At 30.3% G+C, this 22,884-nt stretch overlaps 2 protein-coding genes and 1 non-coding gene across 6 annotated transcripts; all 3 read right to left on the bottom strand.

Annotated features, from left to right (window-relative positions):
* Positions 1–1,125: 1,125 nt before the first annotated feature.
* Positions 1,126–16,518, bottom strand: Naprt (nicotinate phosphoribosyltransferase). Of its 4 annotated transcripts, none has more exons than XM_085191994.1 (11): positions 16,168–16,515; positions 15,805–15,975; positions 15,603–15,729; positions 13,518–13,601; positions 12,247–12,374; positions 11,275–11,710; positions 9,241–9,506; positions 7,273–7,391; positions 6,475–6,636; positions 5,960–6,088; positions 1,126–4,155 (listed from the first exon to the last, which is right to left on the bottom strand). In XM_085191994.1, the coding sequence occupies exons 1-11, from the start codon at positions 16,238–16,240 to the stop codon at positions 4,078–4,080; spliced, it is 1,773 nt and encodes a 590-aa protein (XP_085048120.1). In that variant the 5' UTR covers positions 16,241–16,515; the 3' UTR covers positions 1,126–4,077. The 4 variants fall into 4 exon arrangements, with proteins under 4 accessions (XP_085048120.1, XP_085048122.1, XP_085048121.1 ...); XM_085191996.1 differs by having other exon boundaries at positions 11,425–11,710; positions 16,148–16,512; XM_085191995.1 differs by having other exon boundaries at positions 11,425–11,710; positions 16,168–16,505.
* On the bottom strand, positions 4,863–4,933 carry TRNAS-GCU (transfer RNA serine (anticodon GCU)). The gene has a single exon. It is a non-coding gene; the product is annotated as a tRNA-Ser (tRNA).
* A 1,680-nt stretch (positions 16,519–18,198) lies between the features above and the next one.
* Positions 18,199–22,527, bottom strand: LOC146535610 (uncharacterized). Its single transcript, XM_085191998.1, has 5 exons — positions 21,942–22,527; positions 21,182–21,783; positions 20,732–20,930; positions 20,270–20,542; positions 18,199–20,022 (listed from the first exon to the last, which is right to left on the bottom strand). The coding sequence occupies exons 1-5, from the start codon at positions 22,077–22,079 to the stop codon at positions 19,864–19,866; spliced, it is 1,371 nt and encodes a 456-aa protein (XP_085048124.1). The 5' UTR covers positions 22,080–22,527; the 3' UTR covers positions 18,199–19,863.
* Positions 22,528–22,884: the final 357 nt, after the last annotated feature.

The raw sequence follows: 22,884 nt of genomic DNA on the forward strand, positions 1-22,884 counted from the left end.
GACAGGTATATACGAAATCTTACTTTGTCGCACGGTATCTTATTATATATAAGTGTTTCTCCATTCAACAAATCAACATGACATTGGCTGTGCTGAAATGGCACGTTCGGAACGTCGTAAATAAAGAACAACAACAAAAAAAATAGACATCTATTGAAAACAAAAACGACGAGTCACGTTGCTAGCAATGGCAACATGAATATTTATTAAATATATTTATGAGATTATTTTCAGTTTAGGGGGTAAATTGTAATAAATATGAAACACTTATTCAATGAAATATTTTTAAGTCTGAATTTTTTTTTTTAAAAATCGGTGCCGTTTTAAGAAAAATTCCATACAAACTTTCAATCCCTATTTCATCCCTTTAGGATTAAAATTTTTCAAAATCCCTTCTTAGCGGGTGTCCAGACTATGAAAATAAACAGCTGTTTATTTTGATATGATTATATATTAATAAGAATAAATATCATAATTTGGTTTCAGCTTTCATGCATGTTGATCAAAGTACGGTCGACAAGTCGTGACCTGGGACCATCCGTAGTAACCGTGGGTAATTTATTCAAGTCACCTACTTTCACTCTAAGGAGTGATATGGAGTGAATAAAGAACATTATTGATGATATATAACATATTAATAATATTACTGAGGATTTTGTTACATACTTAGCTGAAATCACACATTTTAAGTAAACACACAATAACAAGTAGTGCTTACGTCCATACTCGAGCGATGAGCGCATGACTGGACTCCTCGCAAAAAACCTGGATTCCCACGAAAGACTAGGACGCGCTGCGATGGTATAGTTAATGTATAGAATTCGAGGGATGTATAGCTAGATTTTATACTTAGCTATAGCAGGGACCAGATGCGTAGGCACATTTTTTGCCTGAATGACGTGATTTAAAAGTAAGTTTAAATTCAATGTATCATCATCAACAATACATGATCGAGGCGTAGCGATGAAAGACACTTAAAAGTTGCTTTATGGTAATATTATTACATAAACAATATCAAAAAAATATTCGGTATACCTTTTAGCCCTCTACTGAAGCCCAAAAAATCAAACAAGGAAACTCAAAGAAAACAGGTATTTTTGGATAAATCTCTAATAAAAGAATAACTAATAAGTATTTTTTTTTTATTTTTGATAATATTCCTATATACTAAGTGCACATAAAATTCTTACTACAACTAATGAAATATATCTCTTTTATGTAATATTAGCATAGCTTAATTTGTAAAAAATGTGCATCATATTGCTGCAATAAAGGCACACATAAATTTTATTCTATAAAGGCCTGTGGATCCACATTATGTGAATGTTTTTTACTATTTTATTTGTATTGTTATGCATGTTCTAAATACTTAAGACTTTGCTGAATATTAAAATATTGTTTTTATCAAATTTGACTCCCACTATTTTATACATATACGCACACATTTTTTATTACATGCATGTTATTATAATAATTAAAATAATAAATAAACAAAACATTAGTTACTAAGCATTAACATTATATTATGCTTATTTTTATATAAAAAAAACTGTATTATATGTACCAAACTTATATTTACCAGACTTCATCCATTTAAAACTAAATAAACAATACAAGTGTTTACACAAGCTAAGTTACAAACTTAAAAAACGCCTTAATAATAAAATTGAACATCTTAGAATGATAATGTATTTCAATCACAAAATTAACCCACTAAAGGAATGTAAAGAGGCTTGTTAATAACATTCATAATTCTGCACAAACTCTTTACAAATTTGAAGTAGCAATGCAATATTATGTATAAAAAAAATAGGAAACAAAAAAGTTAACTTATACAGAAACAAACAAAACAAAAGCGGTAAGAACTGTGTATATATGTATATTGTCTGTAAAACATTATAAACTATTCAAATTAAAATATTAATAAAACTTCTTGAAATCTTTGTGCACTAACTTATTTTATCAATAAATAAAATGTCTTGTTCAATCAAGTAAGACTCTGTATACAAACTTAATATATATAAAATTATTTATATAACGAAGTTATTTTATATACTTATTTTATATATAAAATAATTTCGTAAGAATATAAAATAACTTTATGTAATCAATATGAAGGGAATCTAGTTTGAAATTAAAATATATACCTACTGTATGTCATATTCTATTTAGGTAGATTTATATCATGTATTTTTTACCTTCTCGAATTCAAAACATAGCGTGTTGGGACTCAGTATCTCGCGGAATTGAACCTACAATCATTATGTTTACAATCAGACACTGTTCCACATACACGATATAAATTATAAGAACCAATACTTTTATAAAAAGATCACTAAATATTAAAAACCATATTGATAATATTTCTTTCCGTATCTTTTCAACAGAACATTATACGACATCAAATGTATTTTATTTTTATTATACAGGGTGGAATTGTCAGCACCACTTTAAATGAAACCACAGTTTTAACTACTCTATTAAAGCCTAATATAATTCGGAAAAAAAATAATTCCCAAAAATGCAAAAGTTATTTTTTCAAACAAAATAAATAATAAAATTATCGTTTTAAAATAAAACGCCATTTGTAAAGTATAACATAGGCACGCACACACTTACCTATCAAAGCGGCAACGTCGTACACTTACGTGTGCGTCACACGAAATACAGGTATGGATAAAAATCGTGAAATGAAAAAAAAATCCTACGTCCAAACTGTTGAGGTACCTTGATTAATTTTTTTAATTGACTGGGTTTGAAATATTTTACCATATATGCAGTTTCAGTAAAAGAAGCGCTGCCTCTTCCACCCTGTATAACTCAAATATGTTTTTGCCATTATTATAAAAAGTATATACAAACTATGAATGCAATAGCATTTTATATGTTCAATTTACTTCATAACAATTTTGACTAGTATGATATTATTTTAGGGATCAAAGTCGTATTAATTTTGGATTTGTATCACAGACGATTTTTTTGTTATTTGTGAATTAGGTCTCCTTTAACCAAATGCTAATAAAACATTATTTATCAGGAATTTAGGTAGACACTACTTTATACTTACATAATATACTATATTATTTTACGTTAGTAGTTTTATAAACTCCTATAGAATATTTTTCCTAATTTTTATCTTTAAATGTTATATAATTGTACTCTTCTTATATAAAGCTAACAATAACGCTAACAGGGATTATCGTTTTTTATGCGTAATAAAAATAAAGAAAATGCAAATACATTTTTTAGCTTTACGCTGTATGCCGCACATAGCTAGGTAAAAAGAGAAAAACTGGGAACTTAGTGTTAAGACACTCCGCTCCCTATTTTCCACCGATTTTTTATGGGTTCGCTAGGAATTGCTTGCCTCGTTACCAGAGCGAAGAGATATTTTTTTTTTCTTCCGGGTGAGAATCGAATCCACAACCGTCGCGTTTACAGTAACACGCTTGTGCCTGCGCCACGACGCCCTCAACCTATATATCAATGGAAATTTATTATAAGCCGTCAAAAATACGACATCGAAATAAATTTTAAATGAAATAATTTAACTTAATTAAGTGCTTAAGGTACTTTAATAAAGTATATTTGATCACCTCTAACTTAAGAGATATGACATATTTTTTTCATATGTCAATGCTTCTATTGTGAAAATAGTTTCCACAAAATTATTTTTTGGATATTGATGGACATTGTCTAAACAAAGGATAGTTACTATGAATGGTTGTTTTACTTATTTTTTGCAAGCATTAGATTTGTTATATAAAACTGTTATTATAAAAATATTTTATATTAATTGCAATGCTTTTTTAAAAAATGTACATTGTAATAAACTAAAAATATTATTTATTTAGAAGTGTAGATGCTGATTGAAAATACCGTAGCGTGCGACCAAATACAATACAAACACATGCATCATCATTTTTTTAACCGACTTCTTCAAACAGAAGGAGGTCAGCTAGGTATATTCGACAACTATATTTTAACGGATACTTATGTTTATTTTCCAATAACTACCACTCGTAATAATAGTACTGGAACTATATGTTGAAAAGTAATATTAAAATTGATGAAGTTTCACGACAGCTCCCCGATAGGTGCATTCTGCAGCCACAGATCATGGATGAAACTGTATAAATCGTCGCTGACTGCAACCTGTAAATAATTTTGTTTTGTTTTATAGATCTGCGGTAGGCAGAGGGAACCTAGTTAAGACACTTCATTCTCCTCGTACTGATTAATTTTAAAGGCAATGCGTGTTAAGTGGTGGAACCCAAGGAAATGCTTTGTCTTGTTACCAAAGCAAGGAAAGGAGGAAGGTTTTATTTTAAATTAAAAGTATGTTTTTAATTAAGATATTTTAAGTTTAACTTTCAGCAGCCATAATATAAAATGATGTTTGTACCAATAGGTACAAACATCATTTTATGTTATAACTAGCGACCCTATTGCGGCTTCGCCCGCTTTTACTACTGGATTATTCATATAATGTATGTTTGCAAAGCACTTAAGATAATGTGAAAATTAATGAAACCCTAATGCAACCCGCATTTTCGTAGTTTCAATAAGGATTTTCCAATTGTTTTACACAGCAAGGATTTTTTAGTAGGTACCGTAATTTTAAATCTGTGCTACTAATCTTTTCAAGTACTTATTAAAATATATTTAAATTACTATTTTTAGATAGTTAAATCACATTAAATAATACATTCAACTCGAATTATCCAATACGTGCAAACGCATCTAAATCTTCGTTGCTATAAAGGCAGGCGGGGTTTTTTTTTCGAGCTTGTGGTTAATGCTGAAGAGGGTATTCTGTCCCTGATGAAAAGCAAGCACTACGTGGCTGAAATTAAATAGAATGCATTGGCCGGGAATTGAACCCGGGCTGTTCGCGTAGCAGGCGGGCATTCTACCACTGAACCACCGATGCGTGTAAGGCAGGCGGGCGCGGCGGACTCGCTTGTATAAGCATAACGTCGCGAGGCGCGTTTCGCAGCAAGGATTTTTTGATATTGTAACAACTTGTAAAGTACTTATTAAAATGAAAAACAGAAAAGACAGTTTTGATCTACATTAAATGGCCAACATAACTAATATACTTATTTATATGCTGAAAGTAAGGGATAAGTGAAACTGGACTCGATACAGTTGATGTGTGAACGGCGTGATGTGTCAATAATTAAATGCGTTTTTCTCTAAAACTATTTGCAATTTCGAAATAGTTTAAAAGCAAATTTTATCTTCGTTTAACGTAGAAATTTAATAAAGTATTTTAAAGGATAAGGATAATGGTATTACATTATGGAAAAATATCCCTCACAATAAAAAATATATTGAAATTACTATTTTTAGACAGAAATATGATCACTACACGTTATTCTTAAAAGATACGAATATGCTCTCGCGGACTTTTTTGTAGATCTTATTAAGAAGAACAATACTCCAGTACATCTTTTTCATGTAGTACTTGCCATTAGAGCAGCGCATGCGCCAAAGTGTCTCAGCGAGTAGGACTTTATACACATTTATCGTATTTATGTTAATTTACATAAGAATGTACAAATAATAAACTATATATAAACCTTCCCTGAGAAATACTCGACCTAATGGTGAAAACCGCATCTAAATCCGTTGGGTGGTTTAGAAGAAGAAGAGTTAGAAAGTTCAGACAGACACAAAAAGCGACTTTGTTTTATAAGATATAGGATATGTAGATATATATATACAATCCCACTTTAGACAAATATTATATATAATAATATAATATTTGTCTAAAGTGGGATTGACCCGGATTGATTGAGTGGGATGACTAAGGACTAAATCATTCTCATTAAATTTTTAGTCCCTTCCCTCCCCGTTTTAGTATCTTCCATTCATTTATTTTCTGATTAGTGAGGTCTATACTTAAAATAAAATATGAGAACATATAAAACAGTTCATTGTTTTTGCTCTTTACCTTATAAGGAGTGGGATTTAGATTTCTCTTGATATCTTGGCGTAAAGTCCTCAAGGATGATTGAACTCTTTCGCGTACCTCAACCAATGGTTTGGGGGCTTCACAAATGCGACCCTCATTCCAATAAATCTGAAATCAATAGTTGTTGTTAGGTGTATCCCGTTAGTTATTTAATTATTTCAATGTAAGCAGAATGGCAGACGTTGTGGTAAAAGACTTAATTACCCACATTCCGCCAATAACGAGTTTCACGACCATAATGACTAGTATAAAATATAATGAGTCATGTGAATCAGTTTATGTCACTTCTATCTTAACTTCATTGATTTTAATCTCAAGAAATAAAATAAAAGGAAATTGATCTATTTTATATATTATTTATAATATTTAAAGTGTTAATTGAAATTTTTAAATTATACAAATACTTTCTAAAAACTGGAACGTAGTGTACATAGTGCAAGAAGTGTGTAATTTTAATGCGTTTTCTTAAAAAGTGTTCATATATGATTACTTACTTTATAAAGATGTTCCACGTGGCTAGGAATAACATAGGCTCGTTTGGACTCCTGAAAGGGATGTCTGCATAGAACCTTTTGTCCTACTTCAGGTGCGGGCTCAGAGGAGCGCTGTAATAGATCTATTAACGCATGCCCATCCGCTCCGAATAACCTATAGGCCTAGAAAAACAATAAATTAAATATATAATCTCCTTAGTACACATTAATTATCATCAACCTAGTGTTAAAACACTCCATTTCCATTAAGATTGTCATGTCATTTCCGTTTGTCATTTGTATTCTATAAGATATGTAAGTCTAGTTGTGGTTCAGGAACCCTAGTCTCGGAAAAAATAGCGACATATAACGGAGGACGATTAATTTTTAACAGTAGTTTACTTTGTGTTTTGTTTGTTAATAATAATTACAGAATTGGTTATGACAAGACTTATTTTCCTAAAACAAATAATATTTTCACGGAAGATAGTGTGATAAGCATTAAACGCACTAATAAGATAAATTACATATTACTTTCAGCCTTGGACTGTATGTATTGATAACCTTATACGCAAGAAACATTTCCAAAGTTTGATTCCATTTGTAAACATAAAGCTTTAGAATTACTTACACAGTATTACAGAATTATACGTTTAATTTTTTTTATAAGTGAATAATATTTGTTTTTATAAGTTTAAATATGGCGGCGCAGAGGCACAATGTGATTGTAAATGCGACAGATTGTAGGTTTGATTCCTACTTTTCCACTTAAGGCACAAAAGATTTGCCTTAAACTAAGTACTTTTATGGAATAAATACCTCTTTATGTCCGGGAATAGTAACTTTGCCGACATCTTGACTGAGTTTGATTCGAGGTTGGCCGTTTATTTCAACCAATTTGTATACACATCCTAGTGCCGGTTGACGTTGACATGTAACTGTAAAATAAAAATTACTTTATACACAATTTAATTTAAACAATAAAAAAATAACAACATTTTTTTGGTATAAATTATTATTTTATGAAAACACACATGTACTGCAACTATATATAAAATATGCATAATTTAATTAATAATAATTATGTGATGGCTATGGGGTATTATCTACATATTCTGTATGGGGTATTATATTATATTCTTTTGCGCTCCCCTAGTAAGACAGCGTGCGGGGTTAAGTTATGAAACTCAAAACCAAATGTCTCGAATTTGCCTTGAGAACCGAGATCGTAGTGACTTTGCAACAGATTTTCTATGTTTTCTTTATTATACGGAATAAAGTGTCAAGCTGTGACTGAAAAAGAAGCTCCATATGGTACTAACAAATTCCAATATTAAATATGTATAAACTCTTACTTTTATAATATTAGTAAGATAAGATAATTTCGACAAGCGTTAGAGATAACGCATGTTATACACAATTTTATTAAAAATGCTCACACTATCTGTATACACTTATACAGACGCTTTATTCATTTTGTCATTTACTTGTGTTTATTAGCTTATTACCCACGGCTTCGCCAACGTGGTCTATAAATAAAGTTGTAAATGATACATTATACCTAAGGTCCCGAGGTAACTTAGACCGCAGCTATACTAAGTTACATCGAAAAGATTAACCTGACGTAGTAAACCTTCGATATAATTCAAAAAGAATTTATAATTTTAAACCAATAGTTCCTGAGATTAATGCTTTGAACCAAATAAACTCTTTATTATATCAGTTTAAGCTTTATAATTTCAGTATTGTATAAAAGTAGTATAGAATAAATAAATAAATAGCTTTTGTGTTTACAACTTAAATGCATCTTTACATACAAACTTTCGAACACGAACTGTTATGGTATAAATACAGCATATTATTTTATTTACTTAAATAATAAAGAGACATCATATTTAAACATGACGGATAATTATTTTAATGACAAGATTATAATAGCATTGTTAATACAACAATGTTATCTATATTAGGCTATTCTTGTATTAGACAATCAAATAAGTTAAAGTCTTATTGATTAAGTACAAAGACAATATAAAATTTAAATTTTGTCTTGTAAGGTATATACGACTAAAATTTTTAATCAATCAAAGTACTAATTAAACAGACAAACAGTCTTTAGACTGTTTTTTATTTTCAACAAAAAGAAAATTAATTAAAAAATAGTAATAAATTATTACTATAAATGTTAACTATTAGAATTATTTTTTTATTTTTAACTATTATTAAACATGGTATTTATAACCATTTAGAAAATTCCGTTTCAATTTTGGGTAATTCAGACATAATTGAGGAAATATTTCTATGTTATGTAGAATAGAAATATCAATAAAAAGTTTATATGACAATGGCGTATTACACATTACTTGTACTGTCATGAGTAGGCGCGTTGGATGACTATAATGTCTATATTACCTATCTATTGTTCATAAAAAACATTGGAGCATAAGGAATGATATGCAAAAAAATATGTTGTTGCTATATTTATAAAATATGGCGTAATTTTGTATGTTACGCGCCGAGTAAAGGACCGAAGTATCCAAATATATTTATAATTTTCCTCTTTCTGCGATAAGATAGCATTGTTCATATATTCTAGTAATCTAAGCATGATATAATGCGATATTTAACTTGACATTTGTTGCTTGTTCAAGTGCTAATAGAAAATATATAAAAAATATACACAATTAACATACCAAAAATTTACTATTAACTATTATTAACATTTTCAAAATACTTGTAAACTAATAAAACAATTATATAAACAAAGAAAATAAAATTACCACTTACCCAAGTGAGTTCCAATTCCGAAACAATCTATAGCGTGTCCCTGTTCGTGGAGGCTCAGTATTGTTTCCTCATTAATATCATTAGAGGCTACTATTGTTAATTTGGAAAACCACGGCAGGTTGTACTCGTCCGCCACTCTCTTGAAGGTATCTCGTGCGAGCACAGACAGGTACGCCAGGTCCCCGCTGTCTATGCGTATACCGATCGCTTTATAGCCGCAGTCGTTCAATGCCATTGCAACAGCACAGAAGTTTAATAGACCACTCCTGTTGACAATGTTATCAGTAAGTCTCGGCAGAAAATAGTATACTCTCTACATAAAGAAGTAGTATACTACTAGCTACCTGTATAGCGATTGTGAGTTTGTTTTTAGTTTAAACTAAAAAAAACCCGACTATTAATTAATAGTTGGTAAGTCGTAATTTGGTCAATTGCAGTTATTTTTTTAAAAGAAGAATAAGGACTTTTAAATTATAAAAAATATATATTCGTATTCAATAGGCCCAAATAGTAATTTTCCATTATATTTTCAAATATCATAATGTTTAAAAAATACTACAAATATATTTCTTTACTAAATTTACTATTAGGAATCGTTATTAAGCAAGTTAATTATGACATAAAATAAGTATCCTAAGGCTTTAAGCCAAATACAACATATATGATGTACTACTACGTATATACCTACTCATTTGCAATTGATACAATTGCTGCAGTTATTAGTATTCCACATCCGCATTAGAAGATCTTAGATTAACAGGGCCGGATTTAGATAATTCTTGTCCTGTCTTTATCCTTATCAAGAAATATATTGAATGACATGCATCATATTATTATCTATTTTTAATGAATATTAAAGAACGTAATATAAATCTATATAATATTTAATTCAAATATATTTCCACCTAAGAACAATTTTAAAATGATAAGATAAACATACGTAAATTATTCTAATATATAAAAGAAAAGAACTAAGGTTTAAGAAGCAACACAAAAATTAAATCGCTTCACCAAGAAATATGGAATCCGGCCCTATAGTATAATAATTAGTACTTTCAAAGATAATACAAATGTATTAGCTAATATGAGTTTTAGATTTTAACGATATACGTAGAGCCATGCGTTATCGTTTTTACCTTGGACTCATTAATACCGCCTAATAATACGAAAATAATATATTAAATAGACATTAAAATTTGTTAACATAATACAAACTGAAACAAAGTAATATTATTAAATAATAAGTTTACAAACTAAATCCATTTTAGATAATTGTTATTACGTCATGCAAGCACAAGGTTTGTAAAATTATTAATATATAGTTTATGCAATGTTCTATTTCGAAAAATCTAAAGCAATATTTCTTATAGTCTTTGACTTTAAAAAGTCATATATAAAAAAGGATACTTTAAATAGTAAAATTGATTTTATTGAATAATGAAAGTGTAAAATTTAAATTATTTATAAAAATAAGTAACTTAAAATTTTATTTTTTCCAATAAAAGTCAAGTGTTATATAAACATGTAAACAACTTTATACGAGCTACAATATTCCAATTCAATACGAATCACGAAAACTAAATAAAATCAAAACTGAAAAATGAGGTTATCATTTGACTGCACTAATTAAAAACTCATTATGAATCGTCAAATGCTACTTAAATAAATAATGCAATGTAATGAAAGTCATGCAAATATCAGAAGTATATTGTGAATGTGTGCAGTCCCTATACAATGCAACTGTGCCCAATGACTGAAAGTCCCATTTCTTGCGGGCACCAGGCAATACGTCACACTGAAGCAAAATGTTTTATGTACCGGTTACAATATGTACATAGTCGGGTGCCGCATCGCAAGCGTCGTGTACCTCGTATTAGCCGAGTGAGTCGAGTGAGTCGGGTGAGTCCAGCTGATTCCAGTGAACGAGTGAGTTATGTAGGGTATGAGTGTCTGCGTGTCCGGACCGCAAACGACCGATGCAAAACAATAACAAGTTCAGACACCAAATGTCAATATGCAGTCGCGCATGTTTACCTCAGTGTGCGTTCGACCGTGCTATATCCACACGTACTACGTATAGAGCAGTTTTGGGTTCTATGACCATTGGATCCACAGTTGCTATTGTAGCCGGAATGCCCATTCGTTTGGCGCCTGTGCCGCGACGGCAAGCCTTGGAAGTTATACCTCTTCACATCGTAAGTGTCCACCAGGGCCAGAAAGCCGGAGGGGAAGGCTTGGGCATACGATATGAGGGCGGCCAGCTCGCCGTCGCTGGCCTCCTCGGGCGACACGTCCAGCACGGCGGCCACGCGGCGGCGCCAATGCTCAGCGCGCCCGCGCAGCTCCTGGTCGCCGCCCTGCACGTCCTCCAGCGAGCTAAACGACGTCACGAACGAGTGCGCGTGCGTCCCCTTCACGGGTATCTCGAACATTTTACCGGCGAGAACGTTACTTGTGCCATCGAATCCACCTGAAAATTCCAATCTCCGATTTGATTTCATCGTGATCCACACTTTAGACATTCTTTCAAAAGTTGCTATGAAGTTCAATATTTTTTATAACGATTAAAAGTAGACATATAATATAACAACAAAAATTTTGAAATATAACTCTAAAGGAACATATTTTTTATGGCATGTACCTACAGAGCCTTATTGTGACTTCGTAACAAAAGCTTTAATTTATGGAAGTATTCGAAAATTTATTATTCGATAGTAATGGGGAAAGTATTCAATGTCAAGGTCTGCATGATAGTACCAAATTAAAGAAAGTTACTTGGTATTCGGCTTCTCATGAGTCAATGGCGCGTGGTGCGCCGTATAAATTTGAAAGGCCGTACCAGGCACCGAGCGGTTTGGTTTCACAGCAATATGAGCTGCAGAATTACGCTAATATAATCAATAGCCTTAGGCACCATAACCTTCTATTGAATATTATACAAAATCTACGAAAATGATCGCCTTATTATCAGAAATATAATAGATATCTACTAAAATAAAAGCTTACCAATATATGAGTATTTCGATGCAGAAAGCCCACCATCAGGTCCTTGGGCTCTCCTTAACCCAAACTCTAAAAGAGATATATTTTTACCCGCAACCATTCTGTAACGAGCTGCATTTGTTGCCATTAGGCTGAAAAAAATGAAATTTTACACTATATAACACCACCAGCCAATATAGGCAAAGTGCGGCATTGTAGATCTTCTGTATACCTTGTATACAGAACTACGGTTGTAGGTTCGATTCCCACTCAGGCAAATGAATTATTTTATATTTTCATTGCCTCGGTCTGATAGCAAGATAAAGATTAGCAAAAAGTGGAGGAGGTGTGTTTAAACTCTGACTAGCTGCTGCGGCTGATATGCGGGATACAGGGTGAAAATAAAGAAATAAACTGGTTGTTTATAAAGTCGGTTTACGGACGATAATTTTACGTGATAACGTCATAAGAAAACATTGATATAAAAAATTGCATACTTTTATGACTTCAATTATGATCACTAAATTATCATTATTTTGTATAATAAAAAGGAGTCGATTGAAAATTACAATTTATTCGATAAATTAATATTTATGTGAATAAACTCTAATCTACTCGTTAATTTAAATATTTTTTTATTTCAATTATACAGATTAACAACAAATACCAATGTGTTCGGCCGATTTTGCGTCTCTATCGTTTGTTTCGTGTTCTCGCTTGCACTCTGGGATCAGGCGGAACGTGACAATAAGTCATGCTTTTTCGTAAGCGCAGCCGGCGTTCGTCGATTTATAGATTTATAGACGTTATCACGTCAAAAATAAATATATTTTTTTCTATACAAAATATGAATATATCTTATTAAACACGTCGCATTTTCAATTGTAGTGTATATATCAGGAATAAATTAAAGTGTAGTGCATGTTGTATAACAATTACGTGTTTTACAGTAGTGTATTATTAGCTTCACTTAAACTATAAAACAATCTTCCGCATAGAATGCATGTCAGACTAAATTTATCTCGTTTACCTATGACAGCTATAAATATCAGCCAATATAGGACGTAAAGAAACAATAGACTAGATCACTTTTTGTCATTTTATCCATCGGATTACGTAATAAAAAAATATTTTAACGTCATAATTACATCATAAATGTCACGAATCATCAATAGGTACATAATTATGTACTATTTGAAAAAGTAATATTAAATTTAATTAAGAAAACTATATAACTTAAGATATTTAGTTAGTAGATAGATAGTAATTTGATGTGTTTTCATAAAGTGACTTACCTTGCAAAGTTAACTAGTGTCAATAACGTAGTCTCCAATAATTGCGCAATAATTAGGGGGCCTTCAACTCTTAACAGGGGAACTCTGAAACAAAAGTTGTAAATTAAAACCAGTTTGTATGTTCTTTCTATATTCTTCAATTGCTTATTATATATTTTTTGAAACGAGTACTCATTCTATTTTATTGTTACAACGTTAATAATAATTTATGGATTATATGAGGTAAATTGTTTTTATCGATGTCTTACAAAAAAATCAATATTTTGATTGATTTAATAGGAAATAAATGAGCGTAAATAATTATTTCCATTACAGTGGCTGAAAATCGCTGGCAAAAACAATATCTATTTCAGTCAGACTAATTTTATATGCGTATGATTTATAATATGACCTTTGTGTACATCTTAACATTTACATTTTACCGTAATCCATTAAGTACTTATAATATAGTATCATTATCAAATCGTATAATACAATAATAACTAAAATAGCACACTTAAGTTATTTATAACGATTAAAATAATATAGACTAACGATTTTTTATTAGTTTTATATTAATGGTTTATTAGTTCTTATAGTACGAATTGTCTCCATCAACCAACATTCAAAGAAAAATAAAACATATATTTTTATACGTAATAAAATTGCCACTATACTTTACGTTGAATTCGTGAATATTAAAGAACAATCCAATGCAAAGAATTTAGTGTCTTAATTTTAGTTTAAAGTGCAGGCCCAATATTTTTATTTTAAATATTCACTCTCTCGAATTTTACTAAATTTGTATTCTCAATTTTAAAACATTTTACAGAATATTTATTCTTATTTTATTTAATACAATGCACTATGAATGGTAAAAAAAGCACAGCTAAGTATTTTCGCAAACAACAATGTCAAACAAAAGAGAAATATAGTACAACGTCGATTATCCTAACGTAGATCAATTGAACATCTCTTACTATATACCCACCCACCTTGTTGCAACTTCTTAGATACATTTAATAGAAAAGCGACTAGAATACCTGAATATAACATGCATGTTTGTATAATAGATACAATATGAGATTAGTCACAGGTAGAGGATAAAAATACGAAATAATTATTTCTTATATTTTCAAGAATAATTTTCTCATTAATGAACGATAATATCGATCGGTAACAATTCATACGATTTGTTACATTTTTAAATTACAAATAAGTATGAAAAATTTAACGCATGAGTCAAAGGTGTATCTACTAGATATTGCTATTCGAGTCCTGAGAAACCAAAAATTATAGCTTATCTGGCAGTGGTGAAACTGGCCCTAAGAAACGGTTAGGAGAAGGTAAATCTGCCAGCTAAATTATCCAATGAAAATAGATCAATAGACGAAGATGAAAAAAAATAAACGGCATGTTTATGTTTATGATGTATGTTTTATTCCTATTTGCCATAGCTAAAATGTATAATTATACACAATTATCTATGTAAATATGGTTTTAATTTTTTTATTGATAAATACATATATATTGATGAGTCAATATAGTGTAATTATCCGATCATTCATATTCCATATTTAGTTTGAATAATACCTGTAAAGGGAATATAATATTATGTCATCTATATTGTATGATCAAGTAACAACAGAAGCATTTGTTTGTTAATGATATTAATAATTAAAAGTATTAATAGTGGGAAACTATGAGTTGTGTATGGCACATGAGTCATTTTATGAGGTGATGTGAGAGGTGACTAGGATTGGAAATATAGTGGGTTAAAGAGTTTTAAAACAACAAAGTAATTGATGTAGTAATGCCTAAAGTAATTCTGACCACAGGAACTGATTTGAGTTTATTTGTTCCATCTAAAAGAATTACAATTAACATAATTTATACTAAGAGAACATATATCTAAAGACATAGAAATATGAAAATTAACACAATATTATGTGAAATTATTTATTTATTAGGTCCCTAACATGTGACATATGAAATTGGCATTTTGTAGTACTGGCCACAATTTTCTATGTATACAACGCTAATATATTTGTAAGTTTAAATACCTATTTTAACTTTTAGATCAACATTTAAAAATTACATACATACCTTGGAAAAACCACAGATCCTTCTTCAATTGCACTTAACTTGATATCTTTACATGTTAAATCCTTCAGATAGTCAAAAAATTCTGGTTCTATATCTGCTGGTAGTGTTTGTTTCAAATATTCAATGTCTGTAAAATAATTTTAATCAAAAAACATAATTCATCAAAGTAACATATAACCACAATATAATAAGCTTCATGTACCACTATTAGAATAATGAAAGTTTTCTAAGAACTTTAAGCATTCCTCGAGTCCAGCAAAAATAGTAAATTCTCCTTGAAATGGATTTGTGCGAAAAAATAAATCGAACACAGCGAAATCATTAACTTTCCCCGATTTCCAATAGGCATAAGCCATTGTGATTTGGTACAAGTCTGTAAAAAAAAATATTAACACTACATACAAAGAATCTAAAACCTTATAATTTTATGTAAACCCACAACTATTAAAAAGAGGTTATAATAATATACTTTAATATGTTAGGTAAAAATAAAAACAATAAAAAAACTTTTAAAGAATTTCAAAATTCGCTCTAAAAATAATTACCTTCCTTTTAATTTGCTTACCAGTTAAGAGAGGTTGAACGATACCATTTTGACGAGCCATATCTCTATTTATTAATATTTCTGCGCTAGACATTATCGAAAGTTATAGTAAATTTTGGGAACAGTAGCAGTTAACGTGAGAAATGTTAAACCGACGGGCGACTAATGAGAAAATTAATTTCATCGTGATCAAAAAGACTCAAGTCGCAGCTTATCAGCGCGTTGCGCGCCAAACACGAAACTGTTGACAGTAGGTAGATAAGTAGCGGGTACTCACGCATGCGCATTTCATTTTTTATTGACTGTTCAACCTTGAGGTCATTCGCAAAGGTCAAATATTCAAATTATCATAATTTACTAAATTTTTGTAATAATTATTTGTATATACTAACGACCAAACCATATTACGCAATATTTCAATTTATTTGATAATTTTATAACATGTTCGATGAAATTGAAAAGTACTGCAACATTTTTTTTTATAAAATAGAGAATCTGTTTCATTTGAATAAACAAAATATTAACCAGAATAAGTATATAAGCTATACTGCATAAAAAGAGTTTGGTTGGAGTGTTGACAGGGGGAACTACATCATTTTTTTACAACAATATTTTATTTTAATGGCAGCACTACTTAGATGTCAAGTATACAATACACAGAACACATTTACTCAAACTCATTTTGCAAGTAAATTGATATAGCTCGAGTCTCGAGAATTCGAGATATTATACTTTATGAAGTAGGTGAACACTGGCACGAGTCAATCTCGCGCATGTACATAATGTTAATGTTAAGTATGCGGAGTCCGGCGTCATTTTGTGTCATATATACAAACTAGCGCAGTAGATGACACTTGGTGTCACGTTCTACGTGCGTTCTACTGTCCGTTGTTGTGATTGGGCTCGCGGGGCAGCGGTGCGGTGTGAGCGGGGACGTCCCTGTAGGTTAGGTTAGGTATCTTAAATATGCATTCTACGCAAGTGTCCACGTTCCTCCGATAATTCATAAACTTATCTTGGACTATACCTACCTATTGTGTCATCTGCGAGCCACCTTGTCCTTTCCAAAATCTAAATTCTTTGCTGATTAACGTTTATGAAAATGAATGAGACTTAAGTAGATTACACTTATATTATTTTACTTTATGAAATTCGGCACGAAGTGAGAACTTACCAATACAAATAAAGGATAAAATCCCAATAGTCAAAACTATTGAAATATTTCATAGAAAAAAAAATTGCAAACGTATTTTTGTAGTTCATTTCATATAAAATGAGTGCATATACCTGCAAATTTATGAAGTACTGCTGAATTATTTTCGTGTACAATAACATAATGAAAAACAGAACATGAAACAGACTGTAAACACGACGGCCCAGTGCCACTCTGGGGAATTAATTATTTTTATTTCCTCGCTCTGGTAATAAGACTAAGTGAGGCGTTGAATCTCGACATGCCATGACTAAAAAATTCAAACTGGTGTGGAAAGGAGTGTCTTAACTCAACCAGTACTGAAGGTACCCTCTTACACTCTACGTCAAATGCCACTTTCTGCCAAAGCATTAAAACTTTTATAGGTACATATGAAAAACATTTTTGGTTTAGAATTTAGATTTTCCTACCAATATATTTATATTTTAAAAACTCTAACCCTTAAATGCATGATTTTATGCATGATTTTATTTTTAGACCGAGAAAAAATATATTTTGGAGCCATGAATATGTTGATTTAGGGAAAAATAATAAAAAAAATAGTTTTGACAGTCGTGAAGAAAAAAAGTGTGTTGCCACTCGATTAAATATATCACCATGATAGTAATAATCCTGCAACAGCATGCATTGAACTCATACTAATAATTTTATGGTCGTTTGAATGGTATGTTGCAGTTTTACTACTTTATGCATTTAAGGGTTAAGTGCGAGTCAGTCTCACCCATCGAGAGGTCCGTAATAATTTTACGTCGTCGTCATGATTGCACGTCAACGGGACACGCGCCACGGGTGACGGGCGAATACACCCATTTTGTATGAAATAAGCAAAAAATACAATCTTGTAATGATTTTTTTATTATGCATATGAATCCAATAAATCCAATAAATGACCATATTTTAGATTTTTTTTTCTTTTGCCAATTTATAAAATTATAGGTCCAAGGGAAGTACCGTAAATATTCCATAATATCTTTAATCAGAACGTCCCTTTAGAAAGGACTGAAATAAATATGCGATTTGATATTAAATGAATCACATTTTACGATATAAGAACCAAGTGGCAAGACTTGGTTTTTTTATAAGTTATTGTTGATGGCATCTCCTTTTTTTTATATAAAAGTACCCGTACTTTTTTTCCTTTTACGGTACCTTCTAATACTTAAATACCAACAATGAATTTTCTTAAAATTCACTCACGGTCTTCTAAGCTTTTTTCCAGTATGTAATACATCACCTACATAATTACACTGATTAATTCACTGCAAGTGTAACTTTTTAATCCTATATATTTAGATGAGATTACAAAGCTATATATGCAGTTGGTGTACCTAGAAAACTAGACTGAAATTGCATTTTTTTAGTTTTTCCTTGATTTATACACTAAACGGTAATTGTACTCTAATTTGGGGCTTCTGCCTGCTAGAAGCGCCTTGGAGTTTTGATGATCGTTCAGTCAGAGTGAGTGATAAAATGAAGTGACTTTCGACTATAAATTTTAAGCTCCAGGTTCAAATTAAATTAAATTTTAAATATACCATGTTTATACAATGCTTGCTTGGTTATTGAAATTCAATCTTCTAGTTTCATTTACAACACACAAATTAGTGACGTCGCATGTTAAGTTACGGAACTCAACATTACGCTACCTTAGCGAAGCGGAGAAATGTAATTTAAATATATTAAATTAGCCACCACACCCATAACTAACACGCATAATAAAATTAGCCTTATAAATAGAAAGACATAAATAAACGTTTTAAAATTGTTTGTTTGGATTTAAGCATCGTGCAAATTATTAAATGCACTTGAACACCAGTTATTTTAAACACATAGACACATCTATTTTTATTTATATTTATAAATTACAAATTACCATTTTTCCATCACTCTTAAGTTATTTGTTTCTGTTTAATACAGATTTCAAAGTGGTGTAATAAGTATTCTGACGAAATTTTTATTACATCTAACTTACGCATGGACTGACCAGAAATTGGTTTAGAGGTAGGTTTGTAAGCGGTAGAAGTAGGCGGGTGAAGTATAACGAAATATTTCTGTAGTTCTCTGATATATCTTGGGCATGTCTAGAGGTATCATAAATTCATTTCTAGAATGGACTTCAAAAGTGACACTAATAAATTAATTTTGTATCTGGTGTAGATGTCGAGAAGACCACGGACAAGAGACAGTTTAAATGAATATTAATGCTCACTCTAAGCTTCACTCCCTGCAACGACACTCTCACACACCAGCACATTAAATGTATGTGAATGCTTATTAGTTTCTTCTATATCCTCAGCCAGAACTAAACATGCAAGTGATTTTGCCAATATCTAATTTTCATTTGATACTCTAAGCAACTATAAAGTACAAATTTAATTGAAAGTAAATACTGAGATTGTATAATGTATTGAAATTTAAGCTAATCACAATAAAAACAATTGACAATTTAAGTGGAAGCAATAATTTTGTTCCAGGTTTAAAAAAAGGTTTCATTTATTTTAAATTCATTTCAATAAGGCGTTTTTAGACAATAAGGCCAGAGGGCGATCTTTTCCTGGGTGTACTTTATCATGGTGAATTAAAAGGCCTCTTCTCGTAACAAACTTCTCATTACAAAAGGAGCACTGGAAAGGTTTTTCACCTGTGTGTTGATACATGTGATACTGAAATAATGTATACAAATATATTAATATAAAAAAAAATTACCACAAATCAGATATACATATAAAACATTAGCAATGACACAAAAGTCATATTTAAGAAAAAATATATAATATGTAACAAATTAGAGCAGTACTAGTAAAAATAATATATTATGTTACAAAATATAAAGGAAGTGTAGCAAATATATTATATTTGGTAGTTATTAAATATGTTTCATTTGTATGTATATGTATTTTTAAAACTTACTGTGAAATTATCGCCTTTTATGAAACTTCTATCACATAATGTACATTGATATTTGGCTGCAGTCTTCACTTGTATACTAGTCTTTGGTGCTATAGGCCGCAATTTTAAGGATTGATCACGAGGGACTGGGGGCCTTTTCTTTATTTTCCCTTCAACTCTTCTACCTGGATGCATTCGATTTTTATGCGAGTAACAGTTACCTGAACTCGCAAAAGATTTTTCACAAAATGGACATTTGTAGGGTTTGGCACCAGTATGCTGATTTATGTGGAACTGTTAATAAATATTTCATAGATTTAGATTTTCTAAACATAGTATAAAGATATAATTCATGAACTAAACCTACATTTTAATATAATAATATTAATAGCAATTTATGGTAAATATTACCATAAATTGCTACTACATTACAAAAATATTATTATTATTTTAAAAAACTTATTACACAAATTAAAATCTTACTTTTAAATCTTGCTTGCGTTTAAAACTCTTTTTGCAGAAATGACATTTATATGGTCTTTCATTACTATGTGTAACACTATGAGTTTTTAAGTTACTGCTTGTGTTATATGATCTACCACATACATTACATGTAAAAGATTTATTATTTATAGATGTATGTGCTGCCATATGTGCAGCTAAATTTTTTTCTTTCCTAAACCTAAAATAAGAAAATAATTAAAAAGTATGATAGGAGAGATTAGTCAATTATAGGTTTTGAATAGGAAAATCAGATATTGTTATAGTTAATATTTATAGATTATGTTAGAACAATTCTGGAGGAGGCTGTAAGAATAACTACACAATTTTTACCTAAAGCAATATAAATACAATACAGTAATTATAGTCGATGACAAACCTAAAATTAATGTGTTATTTTTGTAATAAAAAAATGTGTATTTTTTGACTTACATTCTTCCACATATTTGGCAAATTCCATCTGACCTGTGATTTTTTAAATGTGTCATCAAATCACTCTTATAATCAAACTGTTCCCTACAAGAACTACATTTAAAAGGTTTCACTGCTCTATCTTCATTAAAATGAGTCCAAGAATGATTTTTTAGAGCCAATTCAGTAAAATAACTTCTATTACACGAATGACATGAGAAAGGTTTAATAACATGTTTTTTGTCATCACTTGTGTCACCCTTTTTAATTAATTTTATGGTGACATCTTCACCATCTACACCATGAAGATGAGTTACATCTTGTTCTATTGATTCATTATCTTCACTTGCTTGAGAGTTTGATTCCTCTGAATTTTGCAACACCATCATTGGATCTACACTAACCTCCATAGGAATATATTTAATATCATCCACATATTCTGATTCCACTTTGATTTTTGTTTTATATGAGTTTAATAAGTCATCACCTTGCTCTAGAAGTAAGCTTTGACTTTGTAAAACTTCTTGAGCTTTGCGGGCTGTGTCTATAAAATCACAAACTTTTTGCAGCTTTGAACAACATTTAATACAAATATTTTTGGGTAGTTTATCATCTTCATCTACCTAGTAAACAAGTAAAAAAATATTTTAATATAAATGGTGTTATTTAAAAAAAATACTTTTATAATTTCTTAAGAAGCTACTGTTTAAAAATTACATCTATCGTGACTTAGTTATTACGTGAAAATATGATGTGTAGAAGAAAAAAAATATCTGTGTACCTCAATCAATAAATATTTGTTTAGCATATTCTGAAGTAGCATTGCCTCAGCTTCTTGACTGAAGATCATTATAGTAACTTCCTGCTCTTCTGCGCAAAGTCTACAACACCTTTCAAAACTTTCCAAAGACGTCGACATATTTAATAAAGCTCTCACATATTTAACCAATAATTATTTTATGTAATATAGGTTTGTGTCTGTTGAACTTCGAAAATTAACGGAATGTGATTTCACAAATATTTTTTTTACTTTGTTTCTGAATGCATTTGTAACGCATGCGCGTTTAAAGATAGCGTGGTTAAGTTCTGTATACTTCATTTTTATTGATATTTAAAGGTATGATATAGAATCTAATGCGCAAACTCCAAACGTTAACCACTATGAAATGTGCAAGGTATAAAACAAGTCACTGAGGCTCACAGTTTTAATATTTTTAATGAATCCCAAATTGTTTCATTTATTTTTACTACTAATTAAGGCTTGAAATATTTAAATTAAGTACGTTCTACATTATATAACACAAACACAACAATAAATACATCGAAAAGATAGATTAAAAGTAGTAACTATAAATTTTTGAAAGACGAAGAAATTGCCATATACTAGATAGTAAAGTAAGTAAAGTGTTGCCTTTTATATTCACAAATTAGTAACAACTTGACATGAATCAAAAAATCAAACTTGAATCAATAAGGAGGGAACGCAAAAATGTTATTTTTAGAATATTTTAATTTTGTATTATTTAATATTTTAGAAATGTATATCTACAAAATAGTACTTAGATTTTTATTACGGCAATTAAGATTGTATTATAAAAGTGTTTTTATGTTTTTTATAACTGTCTTTTCTATTTTTTTATAAATCATTATTTTTTTAATTGCTATCTTTGTTTTACAGAATTATTAATAAGTTAACTTAAATTTAGTAATAATGTTAAACTTAT

Source organism: Heliconius melpomene, chromosome 10 (assembly GCF_056956725.1).
Source record: "Heliconius melpomene rosina isolate 202511_hmr_F chromosome 10, ASM5695672v1, whole genome shotgun sequence".
In the NCBI taxonomy this organism is placed as follows: Eukaryota; Metazoa; Arthropoda; class Insecta; order Lepidoptera; family Nymphalidae; genus Heliconius; species Heliconius melpomene.

Excerpts from the sequence above, each read along its gene's own strand:
- LOC146535610 (XM_085191998.1), bottom strand. The coding sequence starts at position 22,079 with ATGTCGACGTCTTTGGAAAGTTTTGAAAGGTGTTGTAGACTTTGCGCA. Across the intron at positions 20,931-21,181 it reads TGCCAAATATGTGGAAGAAT|GTTTAGGAAAGAAAAAAATT; the intron begins GTAAGTCAAAAA and ends TTCTTATTTTAG. Across the intron at positions 20,543-20,731 it reads AACGCAAGCAAGATTTAAAA|TTCCACATAAATCAGCATAC; the intron begins GTAAGATTTTAA and ends ATTTATTAACAG.
- Naprt (XM_085191994.1), bottom strand. The coding sequence starts at position 16,240 with ATGTCTAGCGCAGAAATATTAATAAATAGAGATATGGCTCGTCAAAAT. Across the intron at positions 15,730-15,804 it reads CTTTCATTATTCTAATAGTG|ACATTGAATATTTGAAACAA; the intron begins GTACATGAAGCT and ends ATTATTTTACAG. Across the intron at positions 4,156-5,959 it reads TAAATCCCACTCCTTATAAG|GTTGCAGTCAGCGACGATTT; the intron begins GTAAAGAGCAAA and ends AATTATTTACAG.